A 21,430-nucleotide genomic window follows, 5' to 3' on the forward strand; every position below is an offset into this window, starting at 1 on the left:
GAGTATAATCTGTTTCTGTCATTATCAGAGGCTGTGGGTAAACATACGTCAGCTGCATATGCCACGATTTTCCTTTTACTTTTTCAACATATGGGGTGGTATTGTTGCTTTAAATGGGCGGCTTTTAAGTTTCCACATTTTCTGAAAGTGTGAGTGTGTCTTTAAATTTGTACTCTGAGATCTGCTCCTAAAAGACCTTGACGGCTATGTTGCATTCTTTGGCAATGCCTGAATTATTCTTTCCTCTACCAAGCCCAACATTCGGGGGAAGTGATTTCTCTCCCAAGTAATGAGTGCAGAGTAATAAGGAGAGGAAAATGGAAAAATGTTTTGGGATTTAGGCTGAAAGCCCCTGTTTTTTCCCTTTCCAAAAAAAAAAGAATTCTTTTTATTACACTCTAGCAGTTATTGAGCATGAGTCTATATCTCTTTCTGTCACACAGGAAGTTTGACTTATTTGAATAAGGTTCAGTGACTAGGTTATCTGAATTCAACAAAACCTTTTTATTCCCCATTAATGTGTGCTCACTATTGTTTAACTCTTGTCTTGCTGTTTGTTTGTTTGGTTTTTTTTTTTTGTAAAAATCAAGATTGAAGTTTTTTTAGCCTCAGTGATTTTATTTTATTTTTTCACAGATGCACATGTACTCTCTGGGGATGACTCTGTTCTGGGGAGCAGACTACGAGATCCCCCAAAGTCAGGTAAATCATGACCATGGATACTTTCTTCCAAATGTAGGGTTATAAAATAAAAACATATTTAGGTTTGGTAACGAATCTTGTGCTGATGACTCAGTTGTGTTTATTACTATTATTCAGTAAAGTTAGACATTTATTTTTGTCTTTGTTTTTTTTATAAAAAATAACTTTTTCTGTACATTGGATGTGTCAAACAGTGCCAAACCAATTGGATCAGCACTAGGATACAAGATACTAGCATATCAGCATTAATCAATGTTAGTGTTGCCATATTAAGAATTGAGATAGTTGCCAATGCCGCACCCAAAGTAAATTTTTGTCTAGGATTACTAGTACCACCCAAGTTAAAGATTTTGGCATCAAGTAAAACTCAAACATTGGCAGTCACACTGGCACATTGGAAAGGTGTTCAGTGCACTGAAACTAGTGTGTGGCAAAATGCAATTTATAATACTTCATTGTACTGTTAATTTAAAGGAGATCAGTATTTCAGTCATGCTCATTTTGCAGCCGAAATGCCTCATAACCATTCCGCAAGCAAGCAGTTTTTCAGTGCAATCTGTATCTGAATATCTAATCAGGATAAGGAAATGTGCACGCTCTAACTGCACTCTGGGAAAAAAAAAGAAGCCTGTGGAGACGGTCTGGTTCACTATGCATCCATATCTCAGAAAGAGTCAGCCAGGTATCACAATCTGCACAGTGAGTCCTCAGTTGTGAGAAAATAACGCCCACAGGTTAGAGACAGCATAACTCATACTCGAGTTTGCCATCTACTTCACTTCGCCAAAGAGCTCAAGGCTCCACCCACTCCGATCATGACCTCTCCCTCATCCACGAAATGGGTGCTGTAGTAGCGCTCACGGCTGCTGTAAAGTTTATCTCTAACATGAGGTGAAATACAACATGTCATTGTTTGTGATGCATCCAAACAATGAAAACAAGCTTCAGATAAGACATGAAGTGGACACTCTTGCTATTCAGATACTTAAAGTCATAGTGAAACAGAAGATCGTCGACCACTTTCAGCTTCCTCGTTGTAAAAAGTCGTGCTAAAAATCTGCAGTGATGTTGAACAAATTGCCCCATATTTTTGTTTTTGATCGACAAAGCTAAATATCTAACATCACTTGGAGTGGAGAATAAAGGCTTTTCTGTGGCCTTTTAATTTAAAACATGAAGAGGGACATTTAAAGTAGGTGATGGGATTGTGCCATGTTGGGAAGGCTGAGCTCTCCCTCATTATCCGAACACAAAGAAAGCTAACATGATAATACAGATATCAAATTCAGAGACACCAATAGAGATTGTCTTTGCAGTACATCTTGCTCTTGTCACTGTGTGCTAACTGTTGTCTTGTTTGCAATGCAGCCTATGAAGTTGGGGGAACACCTAAACAGCCTACTTCTCAACATGTGTGATGATGTTACGTTGAGTCGAATGTCGTTGCGCACGGTGCTGGACATCTGCAGCAAACACATCCGAAACTCCAGCTGTGACCCTCCTTTCTCCTATATCAGAAAACTGGTCCGGTTGGTGCTGGGCAGCCTTTCTCAGGTACACAGTTTATTTATGTAGGTCAAAAACAACATTCCTGTCTATTTTTCCATAATTTTAATTTCAGCATCTCCCAGAAAACCGGCACCTCAAGCTTTATCGTAGCGTAGCGGAGTGTTAGGTTAAAATACAGTTATCCAACCGGTCAAAGCACAGTGAGTTAGTTGAATTACACAACGGATAGTGGGGCACATGCTGATAAAACATGATTTCAGGATGGAAAGACTCTCTAGCCTCCTTGCTTCCTCCTGCTTTTTGTTTTTCTTTCTCTTTTACTTCCACTCTTGTTGTCTTTTTCTCAGCTGGACGGTCTGCTGACTGATAGAGAGTCTCTTCCGGAGCGGAGCAAGGAGATTCGAGAGAGGCTGAGGGGCAAAGGCTTGCCCTCGGGTAAGCTGAGCTGCACAGACAGACAGACACACACACACACTGAACACAGAGCAGCTAGAGCTATATTTGCTTGGTGCATTGCCAAGGGAAGTTTTCAGCAGTGTAGAAAGTTATTTGTTTAGCCAGTGATTTAGATTTCTTGTCTGCCAATAGATCCTGATAAAGCTGTCTGCTTTCTTTTAGCCTTCAAATGGGTAAAAAAAAAAAAAAAACAGGCCACACCTCAAATTTTTTTTCTTACCTGTGTTCTGTGTAATAGTCATATGAGTGACTCAAAGTCACAGTCTGAAACCAGGACAAATCACCAGACCCTAGATATGTTGGTTTTGTTAAGGTAATGTTGAGACTACTCTGAATATTTAGGTAAACAGAGCACATTATCCGTTCTTCCTTCCTAATAATAAACTGAAGCTGTGAGCAGTTGACAGTGTGTGCTTGAATATACTATTTAAATATTAGAAGTTGTTTACATTTGTGTTACTTTCATGTAGAGAGAATTAAATGTGAATGCCTTCCTTGGCTGTCAAGCTGTTGATCGCTTACGTCCTGGGTTTCTGAGTTTGTGGGAAAGAATTAAAAGTAGACGAGGAACAACACACTGCAGCCTTGAATCGGATTTAATTCAGGAAAATATGACCAAATCTTCCCAGTGGTTTCTGAGAGAACTCCGGCTTTTTTCCAGGCCATGGAAAGGAGAGCAGAGCGCAAACATGGCTATCGTCCCGATTATGTAAGCATGGCATGGCATTGATTACAGATGCATATTTTGGAGTCACCAGTGAAGCTGCTGGTCTGCTGTTTGTATCAGTGCTTTGTTTCCGTGGTTGAGCACCAGCCAGCCCTAGGGAAAGTACATGCAAAGAGTATTACTCACTTCTTAAGCGTCTTTCTTCTCAAGGAGCAGCTCATTCCCTCCTATATTCAAGTGCTTCCAAGTTGTAAGGGAACTCAGTCATTGTCTCCCTCTTTTTTTTTTTAAGGGATATTTTATGTCGCCGGTTCTTCACTGCTATAATCCATGTGACAGCAAACTTGTGGCAACAATTGACTTCTTTGAAAAATAAAAGACATCCTGTTGAGATTTTTTTTTTTTAGTCAATCTAGTCCTCGTGTGCTTCCCTGAGTTCCTGGAAGACAGTCTGTCTGTCTTTGATGTGTTAAGACCAAGCATATGCTTTGTAGATTAAACCGCCACATGCGGCGTTTTTACAGGACTTAACTTTTCCCTCTGGTCTCTCATTTCTGCATCTCCTCGTCTTGTTTTTGTTCTTGTTCATGCACATGTTTGCCTTCTGTTTATCTCTTTCTCTCTAAAACAAGAGCCACCACTGGCAGAGTTTATATACGGCCTGTTTGGAAAGGCAAACTTGAAATTTATGGACAGTCAAAGAAAGCAACATTTATTATTCAGTTGTAAGAAAGACGCCGTGATAAATGGGCAGGATAGTGGTGCCAAAAAGAATTTGTAATCGTGGAACAGTATCCTCTATTGTTTGTCCTTCAGTAATGGGGAAAATCTGTGCTATTGCACATATAGCAGGTACCCCTTAGGGTCAAGACCAGCATGCCATTTTTCTTAATTTGCTTTTCCTTGTGCTTTTGTTGGTTTACTTAACAAATTAATTAGTTTTATTTGCCATTAATGGCTGCTACATTTCCACCCCTGGGGCTGTATAACAGAACCTGCTGCTTCTAATTCTAATCATTTGCCATTAAAATCTGTTGAATAACCATGTAATATTCAGTTGGAGCCAGATTTTAAAAAATAAAAATTAGAATTTATGTTAAATTTAAGATGAAAGAAAGTTTCTGTAACAGGGCACATGGTTTTAACACATTCTCTGAACAGATCATGACAGTGGAAGGATACATTCATAAACATGCATAAACATACTACATCTCTTACACTGACTAACTAGGGAATCTGAGGACATGCTGGATGCCTACCCAGTTATTCATTTACTGTAGCAGCATTGTATCTTTCAGCAGAGCAGAGGGGCTATGGGAGGCCTGCTGCAGGTGCTCAGTCAGTTGAGGCCAAGCCAGGGTATCAGAGCAAAGGGAGGGGAAGTCTACAGTCGACAGTGCCATGTTTAGTTGCTGTGTCATGCAGATGCTGTTTCAACTGGGTGCCAGGTTGGATAGGCACTTAGGCATAATGAAGCTTACTGTATTTATTCAAATCAAAATCCTTGTTAATCCCTCCTCTCATCATAAATACCACTTTCTGTATTGAGTGTAGTGTTAATAATGATATTATCCACTGGGCATGAAGTGTGTCTCAGATTACCTCTTGTACTGTCTGCATTGGAATATGCAAAACAGAGATGCTAAGAAAGGCTATCCATTTGTAAGTGGGTGTGTTTTCCTGCTAAATGATTTTACATTTGATAATATTCAACATAAAGAGTTTTGGTGTGTTACTCTGTGTTTTAAAACACAGGGTTTCAACAATGTGAGCTTCTGCTTGTGGTTTAATGAAAGTTTGGTTCTCTCCTGTTCTCAGGGAGGAGTGCCGCCCCCAGGGTTCTGGAGCGCTATCGAGCCAGGACTCAGGAGCAGACATCTCTGAACCGGGGCCTCAGTCGTTCCATGGGCTCCCTGCCAATCCAGGGCCTGTTGAAGGGGGATGAGGGGGCAGCCCTGCAGTATTCTCTGTCTGACTATCACCACAACTCTGAGTCCCCTTCAGAACTTTACCCCAAACCCCCCTCACTCCAGCACCAGCACTCCTATCCCTATCTGCATCCTCTGCACCCACAGCAAAAAGGACGACCAGTGGAACTGGACCGCAGGTCTTTACCCTACCACAGTGGGGACTTGGGCCCAAGTCAAGCCAGGAAGACTTGGGCTTCCTCTGTGGACTTGGCTTGTATTGACCCCGAAGCTCTTCGTTTTGGGGCATTGGAGGATGCACGGAGGGGCAGCAGTGCCTTAAGTACCAACTCCATAGGCAGGCTGAAATCACCCTTGCGGGCATCCAGGGAGAGGGATTCTTGCTACCCTGAGTTTGGTGGGCTGAAGAGCAGGAAGCCACATCATCACTCTGCCCTGTCCGTAGGCTCAGGCCTCACTGGGGCTTATGACAGGATCAGGGAGAGACAGCGGAAACTCCAGGTGCTAAGGCAAGCAGTAGATGGTGAGTACACTCTTATCATAAATGTATAGCAGAGCAGTTGTTTTCAGTTACGAGACTCACTTAATATGCTAGTGAGTCACTAAATTTGCTCAAACTTGACTGTTAAGTCAAGAGAAGTTCCTTGTGAAACTTACAAAGCAAGAGTCATGCCACCAGTACAGTATGTAAATCAAAGTGGTATAAAATTTTGCTTGCATCGGACGTGGCTCTTAATGAGTCGGTACGCTTCATCAGAAGTTCTTTGTAGATGATCAGAAAGCTTCAGAAACCCCCTCGCACCACACCTTCTTGACAGTTTTCATTGTTCAGTATAACAGCTGTCTAATTTGAAGTGAGTGGGAGACGGTTGAATCTCACAAACACTTCTAACAGCCCTCATTGCAACAGATTACACATAATAACGTTGTCATTAGTATTGCAGGATAAAGGGATTTTTGTGACACACCTGAGCTTGGTCACGTGCTGTTATTTTGTAATGTGTGGTGCCAGTGCTTTGGCAGAACATGTAGTTCTCGGGCTTCTACTTTTGGTGAATATGCTTGTTATCTGCTGGGTCACCCACATTTCCAAACTGGAAAATCCCACTGAAGTTCCCGGCTGTAGTCTGTGACTGAGACTGAGAATCTCAAGCAAAACATTCTGAAGTCTCGACTGTGTTATTAAGATATATAAGAAATGTCAAGCTGGGAGGTGAAATGAATTCATCATGCAAAAAAAAAAAAAAGCACACCAGCGTGGGTGAAGAGACTGCAGGGAGCCCTCAGCTGTGTTGATGTGAGGGGTGAAAACGTGACATCGGTGGGATGACGTGAGCAGACAGACACCCGGACTAGTTGCAGGTTGTGTGTCCATCTGTAACTACCATGTGGGATGGGAGCTGGGTGCTGGCTTGAATGGAGTATCATTGGTGGTGGCTGGGCAGCAATGTTTAGACAGAATGTATGAGTCACTGGTACAGAGGTTTCCAAATGGCTGATTCTAATTACAGGCCAGCTTAATTCTAGCCTGCTGCTGTCACACATGCTATAAAGCAAAGCAAAGTCCCTCACATACTTTTTTTTTTTGACGTATGGTTGTAAACACACAGATAGAAGCAGACGTATATGCAGATATAGTTAATGAACACACATACACCCAAGGTATTTAGAGACTGAAAAAAAAAACACACACAAAAAAATCACACTATTAGACGGAGCACACACAACACAATTGTTTAACACATCAGCAGTCAGCCCCAAGAGCTTTAATTTTCCTTCGGGAGCTTATTGAATTCTTAGTAAAGTCTCCATAGGCAGGCAAGTTTTATGCAATGAGTCACATGTGGCCATATGGGTCTGCTGGCCATCTGGGGACAGTGGAGGAGCATGAGGGATGAATGGTTTCATATAATAAACCACTGTCTTCTACCTCTTCTTCCTTTTCCTCCTTTCACTGTTCCTCCACACTCACCACTCTGCAGCTCCCTCCAGCCTCCAGCCTCCCAGCTTTTCTGGCAGCTATTTTTAATGCTGACCGAGCCACCAACCACGCATTCTTTTCCTCGACTGTGGCTTTTTATCCCCAGCAACTCCTGCCTTCTCCTTCCCTCCCCCTTTGCCTTTTGCTGATTGTAATCAGGGGCGCTAGGCTTTTTTTTTTTTTTTCGTATTTCATGCGATGGTGTGAAGAAAGGAGCCGAGCTTCTCGATCTAACAAGTGTGTCAGAGCAAGAAAATCAGAATGGTGGGTAGCCCCTGTTTATTGCCCCCACCCATCACTCTGTGTTTGTGTATGAAAACGTGTTTGTATGTAAGTGGATATGCAGAGAAGATTAGATTGGGAGCATTATATTTGTTTGTTTATTGTGTCAGTAGCCTCTAATTAATATTAAATCATGATTGATGTCAGACACCATGCTGACACGAAGGAATGTTTACTCCCATCAAAACTGACTGAGAGTGACTATGAAGGCTGAGCCAAAATATTTTTGTATTCCATCCCAGCGCTATTTTGTTATAGTATGAATGGGGCCTAATTGAGCACAGACCATTTGCGGGGCCTTGTGGATGTGTTACTTGGCAGAGACCTCCTTTTCTTTCTTTTTCTCTCACTTTTTTTCTGTTCTTCTCTACAGGAAAGTAATGGCGCAGCAGTGGTCAGTGCTCTCAGGTTTCACCCAACTGCTTCTCTGTCTTTTGTGTGTGTGTGTGTGTGTGCATTTGCAAAATATGTTCAGCTCAATGAATATGAATTACATGAATATAACTAAATGTCGTGTGTGCATGCCTGTGTGTGCATGGGCATGTTTATACCTTGTCCCCCTATGTCTCAACCCAATGCCTCCGCAGCCCCTCCTCCTATTTTTAGTACCAAGGTGCTTCAATCAGTAGGAACTTTCCTTGTAGACCTAGAGACTGTAATTGGAGTCATGCGTAGCGGATGAGGGAATTCCTAACGTTATTGGACTTTTCCGGCACTTGGCAGCAGGTCATGTGGCTCTGAGCTGGGGCGGGTCCAGCTTGGACAACAATACAGAACACTGCTGCCCCAGGGGAAGGGGAGGTGTTCACATAAAAGTACAACCCCCAGATTTTCATAATTATATTACACTTCGGTTCATTAACTCCAAAGGCTGCATCAGGAAAGATTAGAGTCTTTCTAGGTAGACATTTGCACAGTAGTATGTTTTATTTTATTTTTATTTTTTCTACATTACATGTGCTTAAAATTGCAATTTCACAAACTCTAGAGTGTATGTTTTTCATTTCCTCTGAGTCATATTAACTTTGGGGAAAGTTGAGGGTTTCTGTAAGCTATTATCCATTTTACCCTACACTTTAAAGGGAGTTCCTCCTTTCCCCCTGGGACCACCAGGCTTTAAATAACCTCATCGTCTGAGTTTGTGTCTCTTCTCAGCTGGAACATCCTAAAAGGCCATAGACTGTACAAACTGTTTGTGTACTCACAGAAAGCTGGTGCAGAAGTATCAGTTCCTGTGAGGAATCAGAAGGAGAGGAAGAAGAAACAGGGTCATATGAGAGGAAATGAGAAGATAAGGTAAAGGGAGGAGAGAGATAAATAGATGTTGCTTTAATTGTTCCCTGATTATGATGCTTTTCCACTGAAAATGTGTACAGACTTGTCTTTCCATTAAGCATGTCTGATTTCCTATTCTGAGAAAAAGACGTGACAGAGCTGAAAAGTAGTTGAGGCAGGAAGTTGTAGTTGAAGTAAGTTGAGGCAAGTTGAGGCGTTAAACTATGACTGAACTCCTGGTATTTCTGTTTGTTAAACTTCACACAAAGTTTTTAATTACTACAAAAACAACTGAAGACTGAAGTCTTTTGGGAATGTACTGTATGTGTGTGTGTATTTGTCACTTACCGATTGTACTCCTTAAAGGTGGAAGAAGACGGGACTAAGAATTGACTGAATTCTACTAATCCTTTATGTTCATTTGTTCTATAATATTTTATAGTTCCTGGGAAATAAACAAGCACAGTCAGTGGGGAGGAGCACTGAGGAGAAGCTATGCAGTACATGTTTATCTGAGCCACTCTCTGCCTAACCCTTCTGCTCCCTCGCTCGCTCAGTGAAACATTCACATTATCAGCCAGATCTCGCCGTTAATCTCTCTAATTAGCCGTGACCCCCTCCATTTCTTTTTCCTCCTTTTGCTCTGAGGTCGTGGTGAAATGCTGATGACTGGTTTATCAAATGTTTCCCTAAATATGCTCATTCACTCTCTTAATTGTGACCAAACAACTCCCATATTAGACACTCATCGACTGACCAAAAACTCATATTTTCTACACAAGCCATATTGCCATGTTTTGATGTAAATGCATTTGCCCTGTTGCTTAAATTGAATGTCGCTGTGTATTTTCTTGTATTTTCGTGTCTTTCATATTCTTTTCCAAAATGAGTACACTTTAATTCACAAATGTTGTTTCTCTTAGCCTTGCCTGCCGAGCTTTAATCAGATCATAAACAGTTCTTATTTACCCACTTGTGAAAAATCCTGTCGATGGTGGTGGGCCATGCTGTGACAGAAATGGGCTTCATGATGTTTTTCTTCTGCATTATCCTCTTCACCTTTTAGGTCTCATCATAACTGCACATGTAGCAGCGTAGTGGACAGTATAGGACAGGTGACTGCATGTGTGTGGGCATCTGTGCATGCATGTGTCAATATGGATGTTTTAGCAAATGTGCAAGTCTTTGTATTGGCATGAGTAAAGCTAAGACGGTCAATCGTTGTAAAATACATAGAAGAAACTTCTCCTCTATGTACCTTTTAACTCAGATGGCAAGGTTTCAGTGGAACCCATGAGTCACTAACCAGCAGAGGATGGAAAACTACTTTGGGTGACCAGTCCTCCTTCTTAGTTAAATTGTAGTATATGCTGGGTCGCAATGCTTTTTTACTCATGATGTTTATGTAAGACAGGCATCATTACAAAGAGAAGTCTGTTCTGCTGTGAAACTTTTGTGACCTAAAATGCCTGAGCAATGACTGGGGAATGCCACTCATTCAAGCTATGCTGCTGATACTGAGGAGCAGGACTTTCAAGTTCTACTTAGCAACCCGAACACATGGAGCATCAGGTTAAGGTTCAGCCCGCTCTGGGTATTGTTTGTGTTGTTTTTCCTGTGTTGCGCCAGAATTTCAGTTCATTATTGAGTTTATGAAGCGCTGCTTTGAGAAAAGCAAATAATTGTGGTGAGCTGGTCTGTACTTGCTGTGGTTCACCCAGTCAAGCAAGACAAGAGATTACGCCCTCTCTAACCTGACAGGAGGCGTGCCTGCATACACTTGTGCTAAAGCTGCTTTTCAGTGTAGTTACATATGTCTTTCATTAGGAGTATTTACCAACAGCATGACTAATACCTGCTTTGTGTGTCTCACTCGACTGGTTTGGGGTTGCCATCGGTCCAAGTAGGATTTGTAGTAGAGAGTCCTGTAAAAGAAAACAGTAGCTTGTCAGTTCACGTTCTGCAAGTCTTATGAAAACTGATACAGCTTTTTGTAAAGTTCTGTGTCGCGTGATGTTAAAGAATAAACAGGTCCGCTTTAACATCCCTCACAAACAAACAGCAAACAAGTCCATGTCACCATTTTTAGGTTGTCTAATGTGCATGAAGGTTGTGTTTGATGCATTTCCTCATTTCACAGACGTTTTTGTATACTACTGCATGGTTTGTATTTAATGATTTTTAAAAACAAGGCTGATGGGTTTTCTCTTCCCTCAGACCCTGTCCACACCCACCAGAGGTACCACAGTGATTACAGTTCATCCAGTGAAAGCCCCTCAGTGACCTCCTCAGATCCAGACTACAGACACGGTAACAGAAGCTTCTGAATCCTTTATCATCATCCCTATTATATATATATATATTTATTTTATGGAGATGTACATTGTAGAAGTGGTTGGTGTGTGTTCAGACTTTCAGCAAAAGGTTACTGTTTTAGGAACAGGCCTTTTTTGAAATAAACAAAACTATTCCAGTCTAGTTGTAGTATTCCTATCACCACAGATTAAATTAATCAGTTAACTGAAAAAATAAGGTAGCAGCACTGGGGCTACATGGTTTTCATTCCTGTTTCTGTGGATCTGGAGCCCTGCTGATCTTCACTTTAGTCATTTAATCAAGAACTGATGTACACCTGGAATGGTGAGTGAGTTTAACTGGAAGACCAGCAGCAGTCTGGTCTGCAAACCCTGGGCTCGAAAACCACTGGCAAAGGATATCAATTATTCTTTGTCTCCACTGACCACTTCCTGTGGTCTGTTCTGCTCAAAGCCAGATTTCCCGCTGTCTTACAGGCCAAACCATACAGGGCACACTTTGTCTGCTTGAAATCGTGAGGTGCACTGCTCTGCCCGGATTCTAAGAAGCGCTGGAAAGAAAGCTGCTGTCAGAGACTCACCTGGTGCTGCTGGTGGAAATAGCTCACGTCATTAGCTGTGTCGGATTGCACAAGATAACACACCTTCACTTGCAGCGCAAAATGAAATTGTGCAATAAACACAGACAAGACTTAAGTAACAGAATAGTGTGGGAAACATTTGGCGAGTGTTAAGTTTCAACAGCACAACAGCTCAGATTCAGTCGTTCCAAACAGAGCAACTTTGGTATCTGTAAATATCTCAGATCACTGTGACAATGCATATAGTATCTTCCAGTCTCTCCAGCTGTAAGTGCTTTGCCACTGTTGGGTACATTAATACACTTTCATGGCGTTCTAGTGGCTTTAGATCCAGGAAACATTAGAGTTGATGATTATATTAGTCTTGAATCTCACAGCAACTACCACAGGATCAGCTGTGAGCCCTGCGTACCATAGTAGGTTGCTGTTCATAGACTGCCAGAATGAAAATGTCGAAGCATCCAGGCTGTTAATGAGCTTCATATGAGTTGTGAGTGGACATTTTGTAATTGCTGGTGTCAAAGCAGAGCTACGTGTGGCATTTTTTGAACAGCATGTCAGCAGCTGTGATTCAACCTCCATTCATCCCTCTATGTTGCCACCATTTATCCAGACATCTATAAACAACATCCTCCAGTTCCTCCCAGGGAGCTCCCAAGTTGGCTTTCTGACCAGATTCCCAGACCACCTCAATGGGGTCCTTTCAACACAGCAGTTCTGCCTTGGTACCTTGTGGATATCTGACATACTCAGCCTGTCCTTTTGGGCGAGCTGAGACAACCAGAGAAATAAACTCGTTTCAGCCAGTGCGATCTTATCCTTGTGGTCACATGACAGTCTGTCACAGCAACCATGTGTCACTGCTGTAGAGATTTTTCCAATTTGCATGATGTAGTTACAGAAAATACAAACATAACAGAACCTCACGCACAGTAGAAACTGGACTATGTAAGCTTCAGGATAAAATAGGCTAATAATATGAAATCATACACATATTTAATCATGTAGGCAGTTTTATCTGGTTTCGAATGTGCTGTTGTTTTTCTAACGATTTCAGACCTGTGACTAGAAGATTAATATAGATAAAATTGTCAGTGGAGCGGGAGACAGAGCTAGCAAAGGTCAAAAGAAAATTTACTCAAGCTTACCCAACACCCACACTCCATTTAACTGCGTCTTCATGTTCAAAAATTTGACGCTGAGCTCCAACAGCTGTGAAGAGTTTAAAAATTTTAGTGGAGAATGTGCCAGTTTTATTTGGAAAAGGCAGAAATATATTGAACATATTTCAAAAAAGAAAGATGAATTAAATTTTGTTCACCTGAAACATAAAGTTAGCCTTAACTCCTAAGGCATGGAAAAGCTTTTTAATGTACTGGATGGATGCTTGACTCTCTCTGACACATACTGCTAATGCAGTGGTGGATGTTGATTTGACCTGATTTCGCTTTTCGGTAACTGCTCCACCTCCTTCAATGCATGTTCATGCACGTAAATTTGCAGCACAGTGTGGGTGTCTGCACCTGAAAGATGGCCTTTGATTGCGCACACGTGAAAACAAAACATGCTCCTTTGTGTTTCTGTGCACAGCTCATACTTCCATGTCTCTTCCAGCTAAGAAACCAAGTGAGGTGAGGCGGTATGGCTCCCAGCTGGCACTTACCTCTGAACACGATGCCCTGTCGCTGACGAGTCACAACACACACAGGCACAGGTAACGTACACAAATCTACACAGGTGGCTGTTTGACAAACAGAACCAGTGTTGTGTTTTCTCCCTGAGCAGCCAAACCTACTGGTACTAGTCAGCTATTCCGTATAGAATCAGTCCCCCAATGGATGTTGCAGACCCCAGCAGACTCTCATTCTAAAGCAGTCTTCATACATGGCACCCATCAAACTCTACTAAAATTAATTCACGCCCTTTTTTAGGAAATGAAAATTAGATAAGAATATGGAAAAATCTGAACATTGTTCAGAAAGTGTTGATTAAGCGTCTGTGGTGACTGAACCAGGTGTTTGCTTCTGGCTGCACTGATGTGGCATTTGCAAATGTGATTTAATAGTTTGATGATTGAGTTTGGGTGGGAAATGTTATTGCATAAATTTCACCACCTGCCCCACCGCATGGTGTGTACATGTGTTGAATCAACAGGTTTGTATATGCTTGCTTGTTTGTTCCCCTTCACTGAAACCCCCCACCACCACAGAGCAAGGAAGCCACCAATGAATCTGACCTGTTTGCTCCTCTGGGCCACACACAGCTGTTGTGGCACAACAGGGTCAGCCCCATGCTTCGCAAGTGAGGTTATCTAATGTGACATCCACATTCAGCAATCTCTGTCTCTCTAATCTCTGGCATTACAGTCCTGAACTGCCTGCTGTTGCTATGCCTGCTCACAGAAAAACCACGTTTTCAATCTGTCCCATCGCAGAGCCCTTGTTTTCCCCTGATGCTGGAGGAAAACATTCAGCTAGTATTTGGTGTCTTTTGTGTGTAAACGCATTTTGTTTGGCATATCCCCCACTCTTTGCTGTTTTTCCTCCTGTTATGACAAGAACAAAAAAAAAAGTAAACAAAAGACAAATCCCACACGGCATCACAGCTGACTTCTGCAGATAACAGTTGTTTCCATTCAGCTTTTCAAAAGTATCAGACTGTTTCTACACCCACAATCCTCTGCTCTTCTCCCTGTAGGCAGTATGAGGGGGCCGATGAAGGTCTGATTGGAGCTGAGCTGCTCCTCCAGAAGCAGGAGGAGGAGGTGCAGCGGCTCCAGGCCCACCTGGCCAGCAGGCTGTCCAGGGCCAACCTCTACCCCACAGATGACCCTCTGGCCCCATCTCGCACTTCCATGCTCGACCTTCGAGATCCACTTTATACCTCTTCTGTGCCGCTCCGCAAACCCAAGGTGCGCACAGTTCATGACTCAACAGGCTTGAGGATATCTATATGAAGTTGTCAACTTTGAGGATAATTTCTGTTTTGTGGGCCTTATTTTCCTTCATCAGCATTAATTCTTTTGATATACAAAACTTCCTTTGTCACTATGGAGATGTAGACCACACATAAACAGAAACACATGATCCAGCCAACTCCACAAAGTGGTTAAAAGACATCATATCAACACACAGTCTGCAGTGGGAACCCCCTGCATCCAGAGCCTGACTATCTATTGGTTGAAGCGTGTTCATATTGCAGTATTTGATGATGGAAGTACAATTTTGACTCGCATGATCTCACTGGCAACTAGGTTGTTGATGCTGTGCTCACTGGATGTTCTGTAAATACAAACTGCTGACTGGGAAACATAATTCATGTCAGCCTCCCTATGGTAATTACAAGTAAGTGGGGTTGTGGGACATGTGGGATTTTTGGGTACGGTCTGATTTATCCCACCTACTATCGCGAATTGCGAAAATGTGTTAACATGTGGGGTAAACATGATAATAAATGTGCTGATGTTAGCAGTGAACCTCAAATACTTTAAATCAATCCTGTTTGCTTAATTATACTTGCAAAGGTGAGTCATATTTTCTGTAGTGTGTGATTTTAAACTGATGTAATTCTGGATGTGGGGGTTTCCAGTTTGTGAAACAACATTCTTCAAGCGGAAGCAAAGGAATCTTGCTCTTCCACTGCTTGTGACACTTCACAGCAAAAACCCAACAAGGATGCAGCACTAAAAAAGCATCACATGAGCTATTGTTGTGATTGTAATCTAGTGACGAAAGCAGTCATTAAAGCAGGTGTGAACCCTCTGTGTGAGGGTTTCCATGAAGAACAGAAGTGATTTAAATGTTTTGTGAGTTAGTCATATACATGGTTCACAGGCGTTTTGTATCATAGATCAACACTCACAAAAAGTAATGTCATAATTAGAAAAGTATATGAAAAGAAGGCTTAGGTTGAATGACCCCTTAACATTTTGGTAAAATAAAAGCTTCTCTGTGACAATTACTTTTTATCTTTACACCAATGGCAGAACTTCCACGGGCCTGAGTTTGTGAAGATGGCCAGCGAACCCTGTGTTGCTTTATCTGTTCCCTCTTCAATAATGGTGAGGAAGTGAATTTATGCCCCTTTTCAGCCAATTCATTCATGGGTGTTGTCACAGAACCTGCTTTATTTCAACTTTATAATCCATCACTCTCTCATTTTTTCTTTCTGCCCACAAGAAACGTGGAAAGGTGGAGGAAGTGCAGAGGAAGGTGGGTGTGGTGCTGCTGAATGGCCAAAAACTGGAGCTGAGCTGTGACATCAAGGCAGTGTGTAAAGATGTTCTTGATATGGTGGTTGCCCACATCGGGCTTGTGGAGCACCATCTCTTCGGCCTTGCATACCTCAGAGGTACAGTATATTGTTCCTGTGTAAGTCTGTGGTTTCAGGTGCTTGTGTGTGCATGTGTGTGTCAAGGGCTTATGGGAGTTAAAGTCTTGTATGTTTTGCAGATGTGAGTGTGTATTTACTTGTGTTATGTAGTTACCTTACCATTAGCTCTCCCCTGTTTCTCAGATACGCTGAGAACAGTCTAAGGATCCAATGTTGGCCATGAAAGAAATAGCACAAAATTTATTCTTGGGAAAATGTTCCCTTCTTAAATGCAAAGTATACAATAACAAGTTGAGCGTGTTAGATGTGGTTTGATTAGTTTTTTGTGCAGAGGCTCATGATATTTCCATTTTATACACCTGATGTCTCATTAAAAATGTAAAGCCTTTTCCATCCTGACTTCACTGATTGATTCCTCTTCGCTCTGAAACACACACGCAGAAAATGAGTTTTTCTTCGTTGATCCCGATGCCAAACTTTCCAAAGTGGCCCCGGAGGGATGGAAGGAGGATCCTAAGAAGAAGAAATCTGATGTGCCTTTTAACCTTTTCTTACGCATCAAATTCTTCCTTGATGATGTCAACCTCATACAGTAAGTATCTGTGTTGGTGTTACTCTGAAACCTTGAGTTTTTTGGGTTTTTTTTTTTACAAATTAATCGTAACTTAACCTAATTTTTTTTCTTGTGGATGACAGGCACGCTATGACCAAACATCAGTACTACCTGCAGCTGAGGAAGGATATCTTGGAGGAGAGGATGCGCTGTGACACAGAAAATGCCTTGCTACTTGCTTCCCTGGCACTGCAGGCTGAATTCAGCGACTACCAACCTGAGGTATCGAATTTCTACAGTACATCAGTCAGCTAACAACAGTTTTGATTAAGTAATGTTTTTAGTTATTTTCTTAGAAATAATGTTTACCTCTGTGCCTCAGCTCCATGGGAAGACCTATTTCAGACTGGAGCACTACCTGCCAGTGTCCATCCTGGATAAGGTGGACCACACGACCATCAAGGAGGAGCTGCCCAAGCTTCACAGCAACTACTACGGGGCATCTGAGTCAGAGGCAGAGTTTGAATTCCTCAAGGTTAGTAACTCCAGAGTTTACAGGAGTCATGGTTTTGGACAGATGGAGCAAGTGCTGAAATATTCTCAATTATTGCAACACGTCTTATCTGTCTTGTAGCAATTTGCAGCTGAACTGTTTATTTTGTGACGAACATGATGAATGTTTCCAGTGAACCACATGACCCTCTATCACAATAATGTGGGTTTTTGAGAATTTAAGACTCCCTGTATTGGCTGTCCTAAAGGTGAGCCAGAGGCTGACAGAGTATGGAGTCCATTTCCATCGGGTGCTTCCTGAGAAGAGGTCTCAAACAGGCATCATGCTGGGTGTCTACTCCAAGGGGGTGCTCATCTTTGAAGTCCTAAACGGAAATCGTACTCCAGTGCTAAGGTTCCCCTGGAGGGAGACAAAGAAGATTTCCTTTTCAGTATGTACCTGTCTCTTTAATATCAGAAATAAAACTATGCCACTCTAGTGTGAATTCAATTTATTCTGTGTAAATTAGCTTAGTCAGTCCACACCTTCACTTAAATGTTTAACTTGTCATCCTGAAGAAAAAGAAGATTTGCCTTCAGAACACGTCAGATGGGATTAAGCACCTGTTCCAGACAGACAGCAACAAGACGTGTCAGTATCTGCTGCAGCTCTGCTCTGATCAGCACAAGTTCCACCTGCAGATGAAGGCCCGCCAAAACAACCAGGAGCTGCAGGACCTGGGTAGGACATGCATAATTTAACTTAACAAGACTTCAGGCTCAGGCAGATGTGAAATATTTAGCCAGCAAGAAGATACATTTATAATCACTGAGAGTACTGAGAGTGGATCCAAAAGTGACATGTCCAGAAAAAGGCAAACCTCCTGATAATGTCAGCTCCATGTGTCAGCCACGCTGGACATTGTCTCCAGATAAAAGCCAATTTCCACTAATTTCCTTCTCTTAAAATGTCAGTTTTTCTCATTGGCCAAAAAATGAAATTTCTCTTATATACCCCATGTAATAATTGCTGAATTTACAAACCAATATTTACATTGGTCAATAAAAATTGTAAATGAGTAATAAAGCTTTGAGCCATCCTACGTCAAACGTCATGGGGCCTTTCTGACCTCTGTGTTTACGTTTCATTTCTGCACAACTATTCTTAGCCACAAATCTACTTGGTCTACATCACGGCCTGAATTCCCACCAGATTGCTCAGACAAAAGTCATAACTAAGTTGATTACTGCCAAGAAGAGTGGCCAGAGCAGTCCTCCAGACCATTAGCTATGATTATTAAGATGGATATCTCCAGAAAATAAAGAGATTTACTTACCAGTGTAGAGGACAGTACCTGTTTTTCCATCTAGACAGTAATTACTTCTGACTCCTGAGGGCTGTTAATGACACATATCAACAGCTCTTTGGAATTTCCCTGCTCTACTATTTTTTTTCAATTTTGTGTTTTGCTAAATTAACAAATTAACATGTCATTATGAATTATTACTAACAATTCTGTAATTTTCTGTTTGGCATTTCCTTCCTGATAATCAGAGAACTGCCCCCTGAGCATTCTACAGTATTCTGTTGACCCTCTTAGTGGAGACTCGGTGGGGAGGACAGTGAGCTCAGGCAGCCTGGCCCCTAGCTTATCGACGCGCTCTAACCCAGACCACCTGAAGAGGATCTCGTACTCAGAGGTTGCCCTCAACAAAGCACCATCTGGACCAATATTAGTCCAAGATGAGCCTCACTTTCCAGGTTACAATCCAGTGGCCTCCGCGGTCATTACCAATCCGCGGATAATGAGCCGCTCCCACCACAATCTTGGACAGATGCCAGAGTCTCCAGAGCACCGAGTGGCGAAGTCATATCACGGCCAGTCGCACGGCGGACTGAGTCAGCCACAACCCAGCCAAGTGGTCTCTCAATTCCAGCAACACCAGCGAGCCAGCTCAGACACAGACTCCCTGTCACACCAACAGGACAAGTGAGTCAAGAGAAGTGAAATGTCACAAGCAAAAACCAGATTGGTTCCCAAATACATCAGTATAAGTGAGACAGTGGTGCTGAATAAAATTACAGTGGTTGTTGGAGATGTCAGACATTACTTCTTGGGTATGTCATTACTTTCTCATCCATCAAACTGTATGTGGAACCAGACTAAATTTATGCATTTTTACTCCTTTAATTAGTCATTTAAAATCTTATTTTAAGCTTAGTTGAGGCGCTGGGATCTTGTGCATATTAGTTGTCCTTCTGTAAAGTTTTCAGTGTCTCCAAGCTCACTTCAGGACAAAGGTTACTAAGGGAAGACTTGTTACTGGGACTATAGCTCTACCTGACACTACAGAGACAGAGAGAACTCTGCCTGTAGCTTCTAATTAACCCTCTGGGGGTCTGTGTGTGTGTGTGTGTGTGTGGGTGCAAAAGTGCCCTAGTGTCTGTGTTTGTGTTTTTCTAAGATTGTACCTACCAGTGGGTGTTCCCATTTTAATTAGTAACAAACATGTTTTTATGCCAGGTGCTCCCTCTCGTGTCAGCTTTACAGATAACGTGGGATTTTTAGTGGAGTAGGATTGTGTGTGTGCATCAAAACCTAACAGACCTAAGTATTATTAAGAACCAGAGTGAGAGAGAGTTTCCTTTTGGTTCCACTGCCCCCCCCCCCCCCCCCCCCCCAACTCAGTGAGGAAAGTTGCCTCCCCAGGCTAAATCATCTCTTACTCGCTCTCTCCTTCTCAGGTCATTTGGCACAGTGTCCCACAGCAGCCCAGCCTGGAGCCTCAGCAGGTCCAAAAAAGAATCTGACTCTTCTTCCATAGAGGACAGTGGGCAAGCTTATGTTGTAGGTAAGGATGCTGAGCTGTGTAGAATGATGAGTGAAAAGCAGTGAAAGCAGTCTTTCATTGGGAAAGAGGAGAAAATTCTAATGACTACTCACCTAATCTGCTAATATTCACATAAAACGGTCTCGTTGTGTAAGCAAATGCTGCACGTTTTAATTGCTGATGACAGTGCATCTTTCTTTAAACATTTCCCTGTGTTATTGCCTATACATTGGCAGAGGGACAGACATGCAGCTGCCCAAAGCACAGACTTGCTCATCTCTTGTGTTCTGTTCCAGGGGTCAGTATGCACAGCTCCTCTGGCCCGCCTTCAACCCCAGCCTCTGTTAATGGTACGTATTTCTGACATTTCTGCCACTCTCCACCATCACTCATTTTATAACACTCTTAATCCTCCCTGTCAATCTGTTGAACCATATGTTGTTCGTGGCGCAGCCAAGTACGGATATGCAAACCAAAAAAAGTCCTAAATCACAGTTACATAATGCAAAATTGAGTCTATGTCCTCTCAGTGCTGCCTGCCTGTGGAACTTAACTCTGGCCTCAGTCCCACCATTTAATAGCTTCATGCTCAGCACTGAACTCATGACCTTGCCTTTCATCCGAGCTTAGCCCGTCTTTTCAGGCCCATTAGCCAACAGCTCTAAAGTAAGGGCCCGTCAGCGACACTGTATGCCTGCCTAGGCTGATTAATAATTACAGTGTAGAGATACTAATGCTCTCAGAGTGGCCGACTGTAGAAATTAATTAACAAAATTTCACTACAATATGCATCAGTCAGAAATGACTGGGGTAACATTTAGGGTATGTTCCAGTAAAAGTAAGAGAGCATGTGTCTTTGAATTTCACAGATTCACTCAAGAAGAAGCTCAATGCCTTACCATCTCCAGAGAGAGAAATCACAACTGTAAACCTGAAGAAAGATGTGAAATATGGCCTGGGTAAGGGTGTATATGCATTTTCTTAAAATAATAACCTACTTTTCAGCTGTCAGAGTTGAGAAATATCAAATTGCTTTTAAAGCATTTGTGTCTTCCTGTGGTGTCTTGTGTTTGAGTTATGGTTATGTGTTTACATTTGTTTGTGTTTGTGTGTGCTCCCTAGGGTTCCAGGTTGTAGGAGGTGAGAACTCTGGCCGTATGGATCTTGGCACCATCATTAGCTCCATCACTCCCGGGGGTCCTGCTGATGTCAACGGCTGTCTCAAACCTGGTAGGCCTGCGTTTTTCTGCCCTCTTCTTCTTAAATTGGTAGTTTATTGTATCTTTTGCTGTCTGCTCCAGTTGTTTGTCTTCCGTGTGTGAGACAGTTGTAATGTTGTAATGCAGGTGACCGACTGATCTCTGTGAATGATGTAAGCCTGGAAGGGCTCTCTCATGCCACCACGATTGATATCCTTCAAAATGCTCCTGATGACGTTACTCTGGTGGTGTCACAGCCCAAAGAGAGGCTCTACAAAGGTAAAAGCAGGGACACGAGACTGTTGTGAAATTCCTGTTTTGTTCTT

General features: G+C 42.3%; 1 protein-coding gene across 4 annotated transcripts in view; it reads left to right on the plus strand.

Annotated features, from left to right (window-relative positions):
• The window catches only part of ptpn13 (protein tyrosine phosphatase non-receptor type 13), a 40,470-nt gene that overhangs the window by 9,548 nt on the left and 9,492 nt on the right, over positions 1-21,430 (plus strand). For all 4 annotated transcript variants that reach the window (XM_041058523.1, XM_041058525.1, XM_041058526.1 and 1 more), the window contains exons 4-23: positions 637-702; positions 2,071-2,256; positions 2,559-2,646; positions 5,153-5,785; positions 11,018-11,110; positions 13,311-13,410; positions 14,394-14,607; positions 15,682-15,756; positions 15,875-16,046; positions 16,470-16,620; positions 16,725-16,863; positions 16,964-17,116; positions 17,343-17,525; positions 17,653-17,815; positions 18,629-19,064; positions 19,820-19,926; positions 20,202-20,255; positions 20,775-20,864; positions 21,028-21,135; positions 21,252-21,383. In XM_041058523.1, the coding sequence (XP_040914457.1) occupies positions 637-702; positions 2,071-2,256; positions 2,559-2,646; positions 5,153-5,785; positions 11,018-11,110; positions 13,311-13,410; positions 14,394-14,607; positions 15,682-15,756; positions 15,875-16,046; positions 16,470-16,620; positions 16,725-16,863; positions 16,964-17,116; positions 17,343-17,525; positions 17,653-17,815; positions 18,629-19,064; positions 19,820-19,926; positions 20,202-20,255; positions 20,775-20,864; positions 21,028-21,135; positions 21,252-21,383 (3,343 nt within the window). The remainder of the gene's footprint in view (positions 1-636; positions 703-2,070; positions 2,257-2,558; positions 2,647-5,152; positions 5,786-11,017; positions 11,111-13,310; positions 13,411-14,393; positions 14,608-15,681; positions 15,757-15,874; positions 16,047-16,469; positions 16,621-16,724; positions 16,864-16,963; positions 17,117-17,342; positions 17,526-17,652; positions 17,816-18,628; positions 19,065-19,819; positions 19,927-20,201; positions 20,256-20,774; positions 20,865-21,027; positions 21,136-21,251; positions 21,384-21,430) is intronic.

The sequence above is a fragment of the Toxotes jaculatrix genome, chromosome 16 (genome assembly GCF_017976425.1).
Source record: "Toxotes jaculatrix isolate fToxJac2 chromosome 16, fToxJac2.pri, whole genome shotgun sequence".
Lineage (NCBI taxonomy): Eukaryota > Metazoa > Chordata > Actinopteri > Toxotidae > Toxotes > Toxotes jaculatrix.